At 40.3% G+C, this 18,724-nt stretch overlaps 1 protein-coding gene across 1 annotated transcript in view; it reads left to right on the forward strand.

Annotated features, from left to right (window-relative positions):
* NUP210L (nucleoporin 210 like) overlaps positions 1–18,724 on the forward strand; it is a 114,629-nt gene that overhangs the window by 3,998 nt on the left and 91,907 nt on the right. The window contains exons 3-5 of the mRNA XM_053666211.1: positions 14,082–14,213; positions 15,538–15,625; positions 16,229–16,379. Coding sequence (XP_053522186.1) covers positions 14,082–14,213; positions 15,538–15,625; positions 16,229–16,379 — 371 coding nt within the window. The remainder of the gene's footprint in view (positions 1–14,081; positions 14,214–15,537; positions 15,626–16,228; positions 16,380–18,724) is intronic.

The raw sequence follows: 18,724 nt of genomic DNA on the forward strand, positions 1-18,724 counted from the left end.
CTTTCCCCCTTCTGGTACCCCTATAATTCGGATATTGGAGCGTTTAAAGATGTCCTGGAGGTTCCTAAGACTCTCCTCATTTCTTTGAATTCTTGCTCCTTGACTCTTTTCTGTTTGGCCATTATTTGCTTTCTTCTGGGCCACTTCATTGATTTGAGTCCCAGTTTCCTTTTCATCTCTATGGGTTTTCTGTGGAATTCCATTCATTTCCCTTAGTTTAGCCTTCATATGTTTCTCTAATTTGTGGCTATAATCAACCAGATCTGTTAGGAACCTGATGACCAGTGTTTTAAACTGTGCGTCTGAGAGTTTTGCTATTTCTTCGTCACTTAGATTTATCTCTGGGGCTCTGAGGTCTTCCTGCGACATTTTTGGTCTATTCTGGCCCTTTAAGCGGGAGAAGCGGCGCCTTGGACTCCCAGGTCGCTGGGTTGTGATGCTGTATGTGGGGGTGTGGTCAGAGCGGGGATATGGCGGCGCCCTCTACTGCCTCAAGCCACGGGGACCGCCGGGCCCGGTCCAAGCGCCCACTCCCTCGCCTGTCCGCTCGCCCACAGATAGGCAACCGCAGTCAACACGCAGCACCGCCTCCCCACTGTCTCCTCAACAGTCGCTCACCCGGTGGGTTGCTCGGTTGCTCACTAGGTCCAATCCTGGGTTTGGAACCCGTGCGTCTGGATTCGCGCGTCTGGATTCCGCGCCTGGGTCCGTCCGACCGGAGTCCTGTGCAACCCCTCACGAGACGCCGGTTTCGCCCCTTACCGGTCGGGCTGAAGAATTTGTTGTTACCGGACTTCCGAAAAGTTCAATTTTCCGTGTTCTGGTTGTGTTTTCTGATGCTCATATTTAGTTGTCCCTAAACTTGGTTGTGTGAGAAGGTACGGCACATCCACCTATACCTCCATCTTGGCGGAAGTCCTGAATCACTTTTTGACTGGGAATCAACATCCATGTTTATTCCCACGACTTCCTCTGTGCTTCCAAGACTGTTCATGATGTGGCATTTCTTAAAAGAATCAATTAAAAACAAAATCACCTAAAAGCTCTAAGTTCCGAACCCTTAAGTTGGCTTTGCAATTACAGAGAGCTGATGAGTTTTTGTCTCCAGCATTGGGAAGGCTCCTAGTACGTGAGTCACTGCCTTTCCCACCCTGTCTCCTTACCATTTGGTTCCTTGGGGATAAGAAGTGTTTACCATTGTCCCCTGGATTTTCTTCCAACTACTAATACGCATTCTACAAGGTTTGGCACTGGCCCTTTTAATATTCAGTGACAGCTATGTCATGACTACTGCCTGACTGATGAAAATTGTAAGATGTCATCAGTTGTAAGAAAAAATTCCAATTTCAGAAATAGTAAAATGTCAAAAGGTAAGACACTCATGGCTTAGAATCAATGAAATATTGCATGATATTCTCAAGGGTGAGAGTCTTTGAGGATCATATCATGCAGAGCATCTGCAGTGGATAGAGGAGAATACCAAGGTCAGAAAAGGAACATTGCTTTGGTCACGTGCTATTTTTAATGCAGTTACTCTCAACTACATGACTTCTTTCTAATAAACAATTCATTCACATAGTTGCTAGGAAAAATGTGAAATCATGCTCCTAGCCTAATTTTATCTGACTTGTAAATATTCCAAAGTTAAGTATCTTTTAAATCAACTTCCCCAAAATTAATATTTTGCTTTTAATACACTTGTGTACATAGATGATGGAGCCTCCCAATGATCAATGCCAGTGTCAGTGTCCTGCCAGGTGCGCCTTCACCTGAGTGGGAACTGGCACACCGAAAGGGGAGGGGTTGGGTGGAGAGGGAGGGAACATTTTGAAAGGGAAGTGTGTGTCTGAAAGAAATTGTCCAGTCATCTGGCAAATATTTATTTAATTGTCTATTAATTTAACGCGTCTGTACAGGTAAAAAGATTGAAGCACTACATTGGTATTTAGGTGCTTAGAATTTTCTTTACCTTTTTGGTGATAAAGAAAATTAGTGCTTTTGACAAATATGATGGATAGAAGTGAGAGACTTGAGGTGGGCATACTCAATTTGCTAAGAGTGATGGATCTTTTCATTTTGTGTGTGTGTATGGGGTTTTGATTAGGCATTACCTTCATTTGGTAAAACCTTCAAAGAATATAAAAGGTTACATAGTGAAAAGTCAGTTTTTTCTGATTTCATTTCTCTAAGAGGCAACCATTTCTCTGTATTCTTCCAGATGTAATCTATAAATACATTAATATGCCTTTTGTAGTAGGAAATCTGGACTTTTGATCTTATAACTTTAGGAGAAAAAGCTCTCACATCTAGGGTGAAAAAGGGGTTTGGGCAACTGTAGGATTTCGTTGAGCTGAAATGGGGTGATCAGTACTTTTTGTACTGTGCTCAGCATGTGGTTGATGTTTAATAAGTACTTTTTTTATTTATTTTTTATTGATTATGCCATTACAGTTGTTCTATTCCCCCCCTTCATTCCCCTCCACCCTACCCCCATCTCCACCATTACCCCCTCTTTAGTTTATGACCATGTGTCTCAAGTTCTTTAGATTCTATATTTCCCATACTATTCTTGACCCCCCATCTATTTTCTATCTACTGTCTATGCTACTTATTTTCTATACCTTCTCCCCCCTTCTCCTCCTCCTCCCACTCCCCTGTTGCTAACCCTCCTTGAGATCTTCATTTCTATGTTTCCACTCCTGATCTAGCTGTCCTTTTTAGTTCCTTTTGTTTTAGATGTGGTTGTTGATAACTATGAGTTTGCTGTTCTTTCACTGTTCATCTTTTTTATCTTCTTTTTCTTAGATAAGTCCCTTTAACATTTCATATAATAAGGGCTTGGTGATGATAAACTCCTTGAATTTGCTCTTATCTGAGAAGCACTTTATCTGTCCTTCCATTCTAAATGAAAGTTTTGCTGGATAGAGCAATCTTGGTTGTAGGTCTTTGGATTTCATGACTTGGAATACCTCTTTCCAGCCCCTTCTTGCTTGTAAAGTCTCTTTTGAGAAATCTGCTGACAGTCTGATGGGGATTCCTTTGTAGGTGACTGTCCCCTTAGCTCTTGCTGCTTCTAGGATTCTCTCCTTCATTTTAATTTTGGCTAATATAATGATGATGTGCCTTGGTGTGTTCCTTCTTGGGTCCAACTTCTTTGGGATTCTCTGAGCTTCCTGGATTTCCTGGAAGTCTATTTCCTTTGCCAGATTGGGGGAAATTCTCCTTTATTATTTGTTCAAATAAGTTTTCCACTGGTGGCTGTGCCTTTCCCCCTTCTGGTACCTCTATAATTCGGAAGTTGGAGCGTTTAAAGATGTCCTGGAAGTTCCTAAGACTCTCCTCATTTCTTTGAATTCTTGCTTCCTGACTCTTTTCTGTTTGGCCATTATTTGCTTTCTTCTGGTCCACTCCATTGATTTGAGTCCCAGTTTCGTTTTCACTGCTATTGGTGTCCTGTGCAATTCCATTCATTTCAATTAGTTTCACCTTCATATATTTGTCTAATTTGTGGGTATAATCAACCAGTTCTGTGAGGATCCTGATCACCAGTGTTTTAAACTGTGTGTCTGAGAGTTTTGCTGTTTCTTTTTTTTTTTAAGTTTTAAAGATTTTATTTATTTTTATTTTTATTTTTTTTTATTGATTATGCCATTACATTTGCTCTATTCCCCCCTCCCTTCCCCTCCACCCTGCATACCCCTCCCCCACCATTTCCCCCTTTAGTTCATGAACATGTGTCTCAAATTCTTTAGATTCTGTATTTCCCCTACTATTCTTACCCTCCCCCCTATCTATTTTCAATCTACTGTCTATACTACTTTTTTCTGTACCTTCTCCCCCCTTCCCCTCCTCCCACTCCCCTGTTGCTAACCCTCCATGTGATCTTCATTTCTATGGTTCTGCTCCTGATCTAGCTATCCTCTTAGTTTGCTTTTGTTTTAGGTGTGGTTCTTAATAACTGTGAGTTTGCTGTCCTTTCACTGTTCATCTTTTTTATCTTCTTTTTCTTAGGTAAGTCCCTTTAACATTTCATATAGTAAGGGCTTGGTGATGATGAACTCCCTGAATTTGGTCTTATCTGAGAAGCACTTTATTTGTCCTTCCATTCTAAATGAAAGTTTTGCTGGGTAGAGCAATCTTGGTTGTAGATCTTTGGTTTTCATGACTTGGAATACCTCTGTCCAGCCCCTTCTTGCCTGTAAGGTCTCTTTTGAGAAATCAGCTGACAGTCTGATGGGAACTCCTTTGTAGGTGACTGTCCCCTTAGCTCTTGCTGCTTCTAGGATTCTCTCCTTCATTTTAATCTTGGCTAATGTAATTATGATGTGCCTTGGTGTGTTCCTTCTTGGGTCCAAGTTCTTTGGGACTCTCTGAGCTTCCTGGATTTCTCGGAAGTCTATTTCCTTTGCCATCTTGGGGAAATTCTCCTTTATTATTTGTTCAAATAATTTTTCAACTGGTGGTTGTGCCTTTCCCCCTTCTGGTACCCCTATAATTCGGATGTTGGAACGTTTAAAGATGTCCTGGAAGTTCCTAAGCTTCTCCTCATTTTTCTGAATTCTTATTTCTTCATTCCTTTCTGTTTGATCATTTTTTTCTTCCGTCTGGTTCTCTCCCTTGATTTGAGTCCCAATTTTCTTTCCATTACTATTGGTATCTTTTGTATCAGCATTCATTTCAATTAATTTAGCTTCCATATGTTTCTCTAATTTGTGACTAAAATCCACCAGTTCTGTAAGGATCTTTATAACCAGTGTTTTGAACTGTGCATCTGAAAGACTGGCTATTTCTTCATCACTTAGGTCTATCGGTTCTGGGGCTCTGAGTTGTTCTAGAGCCATTTTTGGTTTATTCGTGCTGTTAAGTGAGCGGAGCGAAGCCTTAGTTGTTTACCAGGACGGGGTGACCCAGGTCGCTGGTTTGTGACGCTGTGTGTGGGGGCGGGGTCAGAGAGGGAGCAATGGCGTTCCTCTCCGCTAGCCCAGCGCATCCAGACGCTCAAACGCCTCGGGCTTGCTTATCCAATCCTAATTTTGCGAGCCTGCTGCACCGCGCGGGTTTCCCTTCTCACTGGTTTCTCCGCACGTAAATGCGCGCAACCGACCGACCCTCCGCGCCTCTTCCGTGTGCGCTCCGGCAGCCAGCTCACTGGCGATCAGCGCCCTCGGTTGCCTGCGCGCTCCGCGCACCGCCCCGGGAATTTTTTCTTGCTAACCTGCTCCGCTGCTGGCCTCGCTCCTCGTACCGGTACAGCCGAGTATCTAGTTGTCCTTTGGACTCCGTATTGTCGATTTTCCGTGTGGCTTGGTTGTGACTGCTGTTAAAAATGGTTGTTCTTAGATTTGGTTGTGCACAGAGGCGAGGTGGACCCTCCACCTACTTCTGCATCTTGGCGGAAGCCTTGCTGTTTCTTCATCGCTTAGATTTATAGGCTCTGGGGCTTTGAGATCTTCTTCAGCCATTTTTGGTCTGTTCTGGCCCTTTAAGTATGAGGAGCGGAGCCTTGGACTCCCAGGTCACTGGGTTATGACGCTGTATGTGGAGGCCGGGTCAGAGCGGGGAAATGGAGGCACCCTCTGCTGCCGCTCACCACTGGGGCCTGCTGGGTCCCGTCTAATCGCTCACTCCCTCGCTTGTCCATCTGCACATAAATGCGCATCCACAGTCAACCCGCAGCCCTGCTCCCTCGCTGTTTCCCCACGGTCGTTCGCTGGGTCACTCACTAGGTTCAACCCTGCGCCTGGGTTCTGAGCGTCTGAGTCCTTCTTACTGAGTTTTCCTGTGCAACCCCACTCCACCAGCTGCTGGTTTCTCCCCTCTTACTGGTCAGGCTGAAGAATTTGTTGTTATCAGACTTCTGAAAAGTTCAATTTTCTGTGTTCTGGCTGTGTTTTCTGTTGCTAATATTTTGTTGTCTCTAAACTTGGTGTGTGAGAAAGCACGGTGTCTCCACCTATGCCTCCATCTTGGCGGAAGTCCTAATAAGTCCTTATTGATTGATTGGTTGCTGCAGTGGGCTCTGATCATATTATTAAGAGTTGGTTGGAAGCTAGGATAAATAAGAATCAGGGCAGCAAGGAATACTTGTCATTTCTGCTCCCTTTTTTTTTTTGCCTCTGGCTCTGCATTTCTTTGGTTCCCATCCCAAGTTCATTATCTTTCTTTTTCTCCTTCCTTATTCATCTTCCTGGATTAACTTTCTATCTCATTCCTTATTTTTCTTTATCACCTCACTTCTGCATGGACCTCAAGTAATATGGACAGGTAAATAAGAATATTAGGACTTCTGCCAAGACGGAGGCATAGGTGGATGGGCCGTGCCTTCTCACACAACCAAGTTTAGAGACAACTAAATATTAGCAACAGAAAACACAGCCAGAACACGGAAAATTGAACTTTTCGGAAGTCCGTTAACAACAAATTCTTCAGCCTGACCGGTAAGGGGCGAAACCAGCGGCTGGTGAAGCGGGGTTGCACAGGAAAACTCGGTCAGACAGACTCAGGCGCGGAATCCCGACGCGCGGAATCCAGACGCAGGGTTGGACCTAGTGAGCGACTGAGCGAGCCACCAGGTGAGGAACCGCGGAAGAGACAGCGGGGAAGCGGTGCTGCGTGTTGACTGTGGGCACCCATTTGTGCGCGAGCGGACAGGCGAGGGAGTGGGCGGTTGGACCGGGCCGGCAGGTCCCCGCGGCAAGCGGCAGTGGAGGGCGCCACCATTTCCCCGCTCTGACCACGCCCCCACATACAGGGTCACAACCCAGCGACCTGGGAGTCCAAGGCACCGCTTCTCACACTTAAAGGGCCAGAACAGACCAAAAATGTCGCAAGATCTCAAAGCTCCAGAGCCCATAGATCTAAGCAATGAATAAATAGCAAAACTCTCAGATGCACAGTTTAAAACACTGGTGATCAGGATCCTCACAGAACTGGTTGATTATACCCACAAATTAGACAAATATATGAAGGTGAAACTAATTGAAATGAATGGAATTGCACAGGACACCAATAGCAGTGAAAACGAAACTGGGACTCAAATCAATGGAGTGGACCAGAAGAAAGCAAATAATGGCCAAACAGAAAAGAGTCAGGAAGCAAGAATTCAAAGAAATGAGGAGAGTCTTAGGAACTTCCAGGACATCTTTAAACGCTCCAACTTCCGAATTATAGAGGTACCAGAAGGGGGAAAGGCACAGCCACCAGTGGAAAACTTATTTGAACAAATAATAAAGGAGAATTTCCCCAATCTGGCAAAGGAAATAGACTTCCAGGAAATCCAGGAAGCTCAGAGAATCCCAAAGAAGTTGGACCCAAGAAGGAACACACCAAGGCACATCATCATTATATTAGCCAAAATTAAAATGAAGGAGAGAATCCTAGAAGCAGCAAGAGCTAAGGGGACAGTCACCTACAAAGGAATCCCCATCAGACTGTCAGCAGATTTCTCAAAAGAGACTTTACAAGCAAGAAGGGGCTGGAAAGAGGTATTCCAAGTCATGAAATCCAAAGACCTACAACCAAGATTGCTCTATCCAGCAAAACTTTCATTTAGAATGGAAGGACAGATAAAGTGCTTCTCAGATAAGATCAAATTCAAGGAGTTCATCATCACCAAGCCCTTATTATATGAAATGTTAAAGGGACTTATCTAAGAAAAAGAAGTTAAAGAAACATGAACAGTGAAAGGACAACAAACTCACAGTTATTAACAACCACACCTAAAACGAAAGCAAACTAAAAGGACAGCTAGATCAGGAGTGGAAACATAGAAATGAAGATCTCAAGGAGGGTTAGCAACAGGGGAGTGGGAGGAGGAGAAGGGGGAGAAGGTACAGAAAATAAGTAGCATAGACAGTAGATAGAAAATAGATGGGGGGTCAAGAATAGTATGGAAAATATAGAATCTAAAGAACTTGAGACACATGGTCATAAACTAAAGGGGGGGTAATGATGGGGATGGGGGGTAGGGTGGAGGGGAATGAAGGGGGGAATAGAACAACTGTAACAGCATAATCAATAAAAAAATTAAAAAATATTAATTATATTATTTAATAAGCATTTCTTTTTTGTTTGGTAAGATTTTACTTATTTATCTTTAGATGGGGAAGGGAAGGAGAGAAATATCAATGTATGGTTGCCTCTCATGAGTCCCCTGCTGGTAACTGGGCTGCAGCCCAGGCATGTGCCCTGACTGGGAATCAAACCGCGATTGTCCGGTTCGCAGGCCCGCGCTCAATCCACTGAACTACAACCAGCCAGGAATAATAAGCATTTCTTTAAAAGCAGTTAAATCAGATGTTTCATATTTCTCCTAATCACTTTCAATTTACTTGTAATTATCCAAGATAACTTTTTTCTTTTCTTTTTTAAAGATTTTATTTATTTACTTTCAGAGAGAGGGGAAGTGAGGGAGAAAAAGAGGGAGAGAAACATGAATGTGTGGTTGCCTTCATGAATGTGTGGTTGCCTCTCATGTGCCCCCAGATGGGGACCCAGCCCTCAACCTAGGCATATGCCCTGACTAGGAATTGAACTGGTGACCTTTTGGTTCACAGGCCAGCACTCAGTTTACTGGACCATACCAGCCAGGGCATGCAAAGTAATTTTTTTCTTTATAGTCAGTGGCTCGGTATTGGAAAGCTTTCTGCTTGAAGTAGTCAGGTAAGCAGGCATTGTTGCACAAAGCTTTTCATATTTTATGTGAGGTTACAGCTGCTTCTATTCTGTCACTTCCCTGCATGTTTCTCCACAGAAGAAAGGGATTTAATTAGTGCTAGATTCTCCCGTGCCTAGTTATATTACCTAAGCTCACCCTTTCTTCCTTTGTCATCCTTGGAATACTTCCTTAATGGTATATTCTACCAGCAGATCCTGTGAGATTTCTTCTCTTGGTTCTTGTCCATACAGCATATATTTTGATCTTCAGTTATATTAACTTCAGGTTCTGTTCTTCAGGTAAATATTAAGTAGAGTATCAATTTAAAATATTAATTATTTTACTTTAAAACCATTCTAGACTTACAGAAGAGATGCAGATAGTACAAGAGTTCCCATATACTTTTCATCCAGTTTCCCCTAATGATCCACTAATGTCCCTTCTCCCGCTCTAGTCCATCCAAGAAACCACATCACTGAAGTAAGTTGTCACGTTTCCTTTGTATCCTCTGATCTGTGACAGTTTGCCAGTTTTTCTTTGTCTTTCATGACCTTAACATGTAACATCTCTCAATTTGGGTTTGTCTGGTACCTTCTCTTGATTAGTCTGGGTTATAGATTTTTAGGAAGAAAACCAGAGTGAAGAGCCCTTCTCTTGTATTGTATCAGGGGGTACATGATATCAACAGATTTATTACTAGTGATCACCTACTTAAGTCTGTGTCTGTCAGGTTTCTTGACAGTAAAATTACCATTTTTCTCTTTCCATATGCTATTATTAAAAAAAAGTCTTTAAGGGCCCTGACTAGTGTGGCTCAGTGGGTTGGGCTTCGTCCTGCAAAGCTTCGACTTGTGAGAGGCAACCAGTCAGTGTCTCTCACACATTGATGTTTCTCCTTCCCTTCCCCTCTCTCTAAAAATAAATAAATGAAAAAAAATTTTTTAATAACCACGAAGTTCAGCCCACATTCAAAGGAAGTGAAATTAAGCTTCAGCGCCTGGAGTGAGAAATATCAAAGGATTGGTGGACATATATTAAAACTACCACAGGGATTAATATATATTTGGGAGAGACACTTTGATATATCCTGTTTCTTTTTAAAGTTTCACCCACCAAGTTTAGCATTTATGCATGCATCTTGCCTGTAGCAATTATTAGTGTGGTGTTTAAGGGTGATTTTCTATTTCCCTTATTCTTACCACATTTATTAATGGCATTCTCCTGTAAGAAAGATGACTTTCAAATAACTTCTCAATTATTTATTCATTCATTATACAAGTATGGACTTGTGGGCATTTGTTTTATTTTATTTTTTAAAGATTTTATTTATTTATTTTTTTAGAGAGAGGGAAGGGAGGGAAAAAGCTAGGGAGAGAAACATCAATGTATGAGAGATACATGGTTGCCTCTTGCACACCCCTAACTGTGGACCTGGCCAGCAACCCAGGAAATGTGCCCTGACTGGGAATCTAACCAATGAGCTTCACAGGCGCTTAATTCACTGAGCCACACCAGCCAGGGCTTATTTTTTGTTTATAATTTCATACTATCATAATATGTTTTGTTATTCCAGTTTTCCTAGTTTTGGCTATCAGGGGCTCTTTCAGGTTGTCCCCGGTGTCCTTTGGGTTTGCCTCGTCTTAATTAATTAATTAACAGATTGATTGATTGATTCATTCACTTTAGTACTTTCTTACTTTTTAGCATTACAGAATGAGCCAGGCCCATCTTGTGTTTTCTCTGCCCATCCTTTTCTTCAAGGAGTCCTGGTTCTTTTGTTAGAGAACTATATTTAGAAACCAAAATCTGGTTGGTAGCATACTTGTTGCTACTGGAGTGTCACTGCTTCTAGGCCCTCTCAGCAGACAGTGCTAGGAAACACACGTCTGTGTACTAACCCATGTATGTACACATATTTATATTTCTCTATCTACGTATATATTAAACATGAGCTCATACAGATTTCTCTGGTTCCAATGTTCACCACAGGGTAGCTTCTTTCTCCAACACTGAGAAACCAGACACTCATTTTCTACACTGTATTTGTTGAAGCCTAGTATAAATAAAGTTTCAGAATAATTAATTCAATTTTTATATTTCTTGTGAAAGTATAGCTTGTACTGAAATAACATTCTGATGGTTTTTAGCCTTTTTTGAGGGGGTATTTACCTGTAGACAGCTGGGGATAGAGTTTATCCCTGATGTCCATTGGCAGTTTTGGGTACTGCAATGGTAGTTACTTTGCTTTTTGTTTCTTAAAGATGAAACTAAACTTAAAAATGTATAGTTAAAACAGCAGGTACAGGAACTAGTATAAAGGACACATAGACAACAACTAAGGGGGGTGGAAATGGGAGGGAGGTGGGGAGCACAGGGGGGTAGGCTGGGGTGAGAGTAAAAGACAGAAAACACTTGAACAATCATTAAATTAAACAAACCCAACAGGATGTGGTGGCTATGTAGATGGTTGTCTGACACATGGTAAATGTAATAGGAGGGAGTATTGTTAAAAGATATTTTTAAAACAGCCCTAGGTGCGTAGTCAGTTGGTTGGAGCATCATCCCAATGTACTAAGGTTGTGGGTTCAATTCCTGGTCAGGGCACATACAAGAATTAACCAGTAAATGCATAAATAAGTGAAAAACAAATTAATATTTCTCTTTTTCTCTCTTTCTCTCTACCTCCCTCTCTGCCTTCCTTCCCTGACTCTCTCTTATCAATAAATAAGAAAATTTAAAACAAGATAGAACAAAATTTTTATTTTGCCCTCATTTCATTCTGTACTGTTTCAAATATGGCTACATTGACTCAAACTCTTGTTTCATCTAATACATGGTTCTCAGGCTTTTTAATCTCATGGTTTATTTTTTTCTTTTATTATTATTATTTTTTAAACTATATTAATTATGCCATTACAGTTGTTCTATTTCCCCACTTCATTCCCCTCCATCCTGCACACCCCTCCCCCACCATTCCCCCCCTTTAGTTTATGAACAAGTGTCTCAAGTTCTTTAGATTCTGTATTTCCCATACTATTCTTACCCTCCCCCCTATTTTCTACCTACTGTCTATGCTATTTATTTTCTGTACCTTCTCCCCCCTTCTCCTTCTCCCACTCCCCTATTGCTAATCCTCCATGTGATCTTCATTTCTATGGTTCTGCTCCTGATCTAGCTGTCCTCTTAATTTGCCTTTGTTTTAGATGTAGTTGTTAATAACTGTGAGTTTGCTGTCCTTTCACTGTTCATCTTTTTTTATCTTCTTTTTCTTAGGTAAGTCCCTTTAACATTTCATATAATAAGGGCTTGGTGATGATAAACTCCTTGAATTTGATCTTATCTGAGAAGCACTTTATCTGTCCTTCCATTCTAAATGAAAGTTTTGCTGGATACAGCAATCTTGGTTGTAGGTCTTTGAATTTCATGACTTGGAATACCTCTTTCCAGCCCCTTCTTGCTTGTAAAGTCTCTTTTGAGAAATCTGCTGGCAGTCTGATGGGAACTCCTTTGTAGGTGACTGTCCCCTTATCTCTTGCTGCTTCTAGGATTATCTCTTTCATTTTAATCTTGGTTAATGTAATGATGATGTGCCTTGGTGTGTTCCTTCTTGGGTCCAAGTTCTTTGGGACTCTCTGAGCTTCCTGGATTTCCTGGAAGTCTATTTCCTTTGCCACATGGGGAAATTCTCTTTTATTAGTTGTTCAAATAAGTTTTCCACTGGTGGCTGTTCCTTTCCCCCTTCTGGTACTCCTATAATTCGGAAGTTGGAGTGTTTAAAGATGTCCTGGAGGTTCCTAAGTCTCTTCTCATTTTTTTAAAGTCTCGTTTCTTTATATTTTCCTATTTGCCCATTATTTTCTTCCTTCTGGTTCACTCCCTTGATTTGAGTCCCAGTTTCCTCTTTATCTCTATTGGTTTCCTGCGCAACTCCCTTCATTTCAATTAGTTTAGCCTTCATATGTTCCTCTAATTTGTGACTAAAATCAACCAGTTCTGTGAGCATCCTGATCACCAGTGTTTTGAACTGTGCATCTGAAAGTTTTGTTATTTCTTCATCGCTTATATTTATGGGCTCTGGGGCTTTGAGATCTTCTTGAGCTATTTTTGGTCTGTTCGTGCCCGTTAATTATGAGGAGCAGAGCCTTAGGTGTTTACCAGGGCGCTGCCCAGGTCACTGGGTTGTGATGCTGTATGTGGGGGCGGGGTCAGAGTGGGAAAATGGGGGCCCCCTCTGCTCCCTCTCCCCACTGGGGCCTGCTGGGTTCCATCATCTCACTGCCCACTCTCTTGTTAGTCTATTTGCGCAGGAATGCGGGATCATAGTTAACCCACCGCCCTGCACCCTTGCTGGGTACACCGGTCACTCACTGGGTCACTCACTGAGTTGCTCACTGGGTTGCTCGCTGGGTCCGCCCGTTGCAACCCCACACCTGGGATCGGCGCACCTGAATCCATCTGACCGAGTTTTCCTGTGCAACCCCGCTCCGCCAGCTGCTGGCTTCGCCCCTCTTACCGGTCAAGCTGAAGAATTTGTTGTTATCAGACTTCTGAAAAGTTCAGTTTTCTGTGTTCTGGCTATGTTTTCTGTTGCTAATATTTTGTTGTCTCTCCACTTGGTTATGGGAGAAAGCATGGCATCTCCACCTATGCCTCCATCTTGGCAGAAGTCCTAATCTCATGGTTTAGAGGAGAAAAATTGAAAAAGTAGAGAGAAATTTTTTGGCAGGACTAACATATGGTTGTTACCACTTTCCTAAACACATTTTTTAAATCTGTTAACATAATTTCATAAAAAGAAAAACATTTGCCCTGACTGGTGTGGCTTAGTGGATTGAGTGCCAGTCTGCAAACCAAAGGGTTGCCAGTTCGATTCTCAGTCAGGGCACATGCCTGGGTTACAGTCCAGGTCCCCAGTACGGGGCACATGAGAGGCAACCACATACTGATGTTTCTCTGCCTCTCTCTCCCTCCCTTCCCTTCTGTCTATAAATAAATAAATAAATTTTAAAGTAAAGAAAAACATTTTAATACTTCAAAGTTAAAGAATGTGGGGTGGAAGGAAAAGGCAGAAAACTATACTTGAAAAACAAAAGATTGTAATAAAGTAAGAATGTAAGAATAAAATAGAGTCCTTTAAAGTGAACAAATTTAAATACTTGCTATTTTAAAATTACTTTTTTCATTTTTCCCATGCATGAGTGAAAACGTCATAGTAGATTGGTGTTTGGAAACCACTGTTCTAATGTCTCTTATTACAAACAGGAGCTCTTATATTTTGTCATTACACTGTTTTATTCCTCAGGGTGAAAGCAACTGCTACAGCCTTTCTTTTTCATAATATTTAGAATAAGCTTCTGAATGTTTAAAATGTTTAATAGATTCATGACCTGTTGAATAAAATTCTCGGTTGTTGGGTTCATCATAGTGACTGACCATGAACTGCGCTGTGATGTTAAGGTTGATGTGATAAACAGCATTGAAATTATATCTCGAACTCGGGAACTCTATGTAGATGATTCACCCCTGGAACTGATGGTGAGGGCATTGGATGCTGAAGGTAAAGAACTTCATAGGATTCAACAAAATTACTTAAAAATAATACTCCTTTACGTCTAGTACTTGAAAACAGGAGCTTGAGACATAAAAGTAGGTTTGAAATAATATTTATTTTCTCATATGTAGCCTATTACATTAATAATTCTGAGTATGGTTCAGTGTGTTAGCTAATACTTTCATAATTTTTCCTGCTATATTTAATTATTGGTTATCTTGGAAGTTTTTTTGAATATCCAAATTCTGCCACTTAGCTTCTGCTGATGGTCCCTACATCAGCAATTAAGAACATTTACTGATATTTATTGCTAGCTTTGTTTTGATCAGTCCATTTTCTTTTGGCCAGGAGAATAAAATGTAAACCTGTGAAAAAGTTTTATAATGTTAAATTTGTCTTTCTTGAGCCTGATTTTGTATTGCTTTTAATCTACTATGCTAATATAATATATTTAAAACATACAAAGTTACTGCCTCTTTCTAAACTATTCAGTAAAGAATATATACTTTTAAATCTGAAAAATGAATGTATTAAAATATTCTAGTATTTCAATTTTATACAAAATTTTCTTGAAGGGACCAGAATTTGTAAACCCTGAGGTAGACTACAGGTGGCCTTTATGTAAAAAGAAACAGAAAAAGTGACATAATTTTTGTCAACCAGAAGTTAATCGTCTTAAGTCCCTTTTGCTTTCAGAAAGCTTGTGTAGTGATAGCACTTACGTTGTTTATATAGGGATCTTCCTGGTATGAGTATTTTAGTTCATTAATGACAAGTGGTCATGAATGACCACTTAAAAGATATTTTTAAAACAGCCCTAGCTGCATAGTCAGTTGGTTGGAGCATCATCCCAATGTGCCAAGGTTGTGGATTCAATTCCTGGTCAGGGCACATACAAGAATCAACCAGTAAATGTATAAATAAGTGAAAAACAAATTAATATTTCTCTTTTTCTCTTTCTCTCTCTCCCTCCCTCCATCTCTGCCTACGGAACCATCTACATAGCCACCCCATCCTGCTGTTTTTTTTTAAATTTAATTATTGTTCAAGTACCATCTTCTGTCTTTTACTCCCATCCCAGCCCTTTAGTTTTAGTCTTTTATACTAGTTCCTGTACCTGCTGTTTTAACTATATATTTTTAAGTTTAGTTTTATCTTTAAATTCTAACAAATAGAAGGATATTCTCTTCTAACAAGTAGAATATCCTTCTATTTGTTAATGGAAGAGCCCTAAAATAACGTTCTATTTAGGTTTTCATTTCTAATTAAAGATGCCTGAATGTTTTTGAGTATGTAATTCTGTTTTGTCTGCTTTTGACTTGCTCTACAGGAAATACTTTTAGTAGTTTGGCAGGCATGATGTTTGAGTGGCGCATTGCCCAGGATAACGAGTCATCAGAACCGTCTAGCAAAATCAGGTAATGCTGAAACCTAACCTAAACCATCTGACTCTGAAGGAGACATCAGCCTTTGTGGCACACTGAATAGCAGCCATTTGTGTGGGCTGTGATAACCCTGTTGTCTAGACTTTTGGATTATACTAGGGGGAAATGTCTTGGATATATATAGTAGGATATAGGAAATAGTATGCTATGGATATAGGTATGTTTATGGTAGTTTAATTAACACTACTGCAAAGGAGTTCATGCACTTATGACTATACAATTATTCGAGTCAGGTATATCTTGGGGCCATTTTCTTGTTGAAGCTATCTGCCATGCTGAAGTACAGTAAGTGGAAAATAGTACAAATAGTATAAAGTTTTGTCTTCAGTATCAAGAAATAGCTCTCAGATCATCCAAGTTTTGGTCCAGCAACAGTTTTAGCCTGGACCAGAGGTACATGAAATACTTTTCCTCACTCTAGTTCTTGTGAAAAACAAATTTTAAAACTTTTTACACTATATAGACATTGAAGAGACTATGTTTAAAGTTGCTTAGTGCCTTTTGGAAGAAGACTGATTGATTGTTTGCTTCTAGTAGAAAGCAAACAATAAGCGAATTTATTTTAAATCTCTTTAGGATTCTAAAATACTCTGAAGCAGAATATTCTCCTCCAGCATATATAACTGAGATGGAAAAAGAAGGGAAACAAGGAGATATAATTTTAGTGTCTGGGATTAGAACTGGTGCTGCTGTTGTAAAAGTTCGAATATATGAATCATTTTATAAGGTAAAAAGTTTATGCTATAAACTTTCATTTACTAGTCTTGCCTACATAAAATATAGTTTCTTATGTTTATCTATAGTAGAAACTTTCTAACCTGATATAATTTGGGCCAATAGTATTCAATTAAAAAATTCATTTCGGGAGAGTAAACATTAAAAAAAACATTGTCTTTACATTTTATTACCTAATTACAAATTCATCTGTTGTTTTCTGTTAAAACATATAACTGCATTTTATTCACCAATCCTTTGGGGTACATCCAAGACCTTTCTTTGACTGTGAGTTCACTGGTTAGAAATATACATACTCTTTCTTGCATAAATTATAGTTTCTAGATTTTTTATGTTTTCATTTTCATTTTGTTTTATAGTCAAGTGAAAAACTAGACATGTGTGAAGCAATTTAAGTACATAGTTTTATATTCTTCAAGGATTTTTACATTTCTCACCTACACCTAATTTGATAGCAGCACATTTTAGCAACTTTCTTTTTTTAGTAGAATTTCCTTTTCTTTTTTTAAATTATATTTTATTTATTATGCTATCACAGTTGTCCCATTTTTTCCCCTTTGTCTCCCTTCACCCAGCAATTCCCACTCCCTCAGGCAATCCCCACATCATTGTTCATGCCAGTACATCATGCAAATAGGTTCTTGGGTTACTCAATTCCCTGTACTGTACTTTATGTCCCATGGCTATTCTGTAACTACCTACTTGTGCTTCTTTGTTTTTTTTCTTACTATTTGTACTTCTTAATCCCCTCACCTCTTCAGCCATTCCCCCACACCCCCTCCCACCTGTCAATCATCAAAATGCTCTCTGTTTCCATGATACCGTCTGTTCTTGTTTGCTTAATTTGTTTTTTAGATTCAATTGTTGATAGATATGTATATTTTGTCATTTTATTGTTCATAGTTTTGATCTTTTTTTTCTTCAATAAGTTCCCTTAACATTTCATATACTAATGGTTTGGTGATGATGAACTCCTTTAGTTTTTTGTCTGGGTAGTTCTTTATCTGCCCTTCCATTCTAAATGATAGTTTTGCTCAACAGAGCAATCTTGGCTGTGAGTCTCCACTTTTCAAGACTTTGAATATTTCTTGCCAATTCCTTCTAGCCTGCAAAGTTTCTTTAGAAACTTTGTTTCCATAACAGCCTTATGGAAACTCTCCTGTAGCTAACTAAACTGCCTTTCACTTTCTGCTTTTAAGATTCCCTCTTTATCTTTAACCATTAGCATTTTAATTATGATGTGTCTTGGAGTGGGCCTCTTTGCTCTATCTTGCTTGGGACTCTCTGTGCTTCCTGGACTTGCATGTCTGTGTTTCCTTCACCAAATTAGGGAAGTTTTCATTAATTATTTTTTCAAATAGTTTCAATTTCTTGCTCTTTATTTCTTCTGGCACCCCTATGATGTGAACACTTGAAGTTGTCCCAGAGGCTGCTTATACTATCCTCATTTTTTGTATTCTTTTTTCTTCGTGTGTCTCTGTGTGTGTGTGTGTGTGTGTATACATATATATGTAATTTATTTATTTATTTTTAGAGAGATGGGAAGGGAAGGAAAAAGAGAGGGAGAGAAACATCAATGTGTGGTTGCCTCTGATGCACCCCATATCGGGGACCTGGCCTGCAACCCTGGCATGTGCCCTGACTGAGACTCAAACCAGCGACCCTTTGGTTTCACAGGCTAGTGCTAAATCCATTGAGCCACACCAGCCAGGACTCTTCTTGTTGTTCTGATTCATTGCTTTTGGTTCCTTATGTTTCAAATCATTGATTTGATTCTTGGCTTCATTCACTCTACTGTGGTTTCCATGTAAATTATTCTTTGTTTTAATTAGTGTATCCTTTGTTTCTTACTAGATCTTTTTTATGCTGTTGAGCTCCTCACAAAGTTCCTTCAGCATCTTTATAATCAGTGTTTTGAACTCTATATCTGGTAGATTGCTTACTTCCATTTTGTTTAGTTCTTTTTCTGGAGTTCTGATCTGTTCTTCCATTTGTGGCATGTTTCTTTGTCTCCTCATTTTGGCAGTCTCTCCATGTTTGTTTTTATGTATTACATAAAGTTTCTATGACTCCCTGTTTTGGTAGTGTGGCCTAACATAGTAGGTGTCCAGTAGGGTCCAGTTGCACAGCCCCCTCCATCACCCAAGCTGGGTACTCGAGGTGCACCCTTCATGTGGGCTGAGTACACTCCCCTCTTGTAGTTGAGTCTATGTTGCTGTCGTCAGGTCAATGGGAGGGATTTACCCAGGCTAATCTGCTTCAAGGACTGGCTATGACCACTGACCACCAACCCCTGCCTTCCATGGAGGATCAGCTGTTTGGGGTCAGAATGGTGGT

Source organism: Artibeus jamaicensis, unplaced genomic scaffold (genome assembly GCF_021234435.1).
Source record: "Artibeus jamaicensis isolate MK-2021 breed Jamaican fruit bat unplaced genomic scaffold, CSHL_Jam_final contig_447, whole genome shotgun sequence".
NCBI lineage: Eukaryota > Metazoa > Chordata > Mammalia > Chiroptera > Phyllostomidae > Artibeus > Artibeus jamaicensis.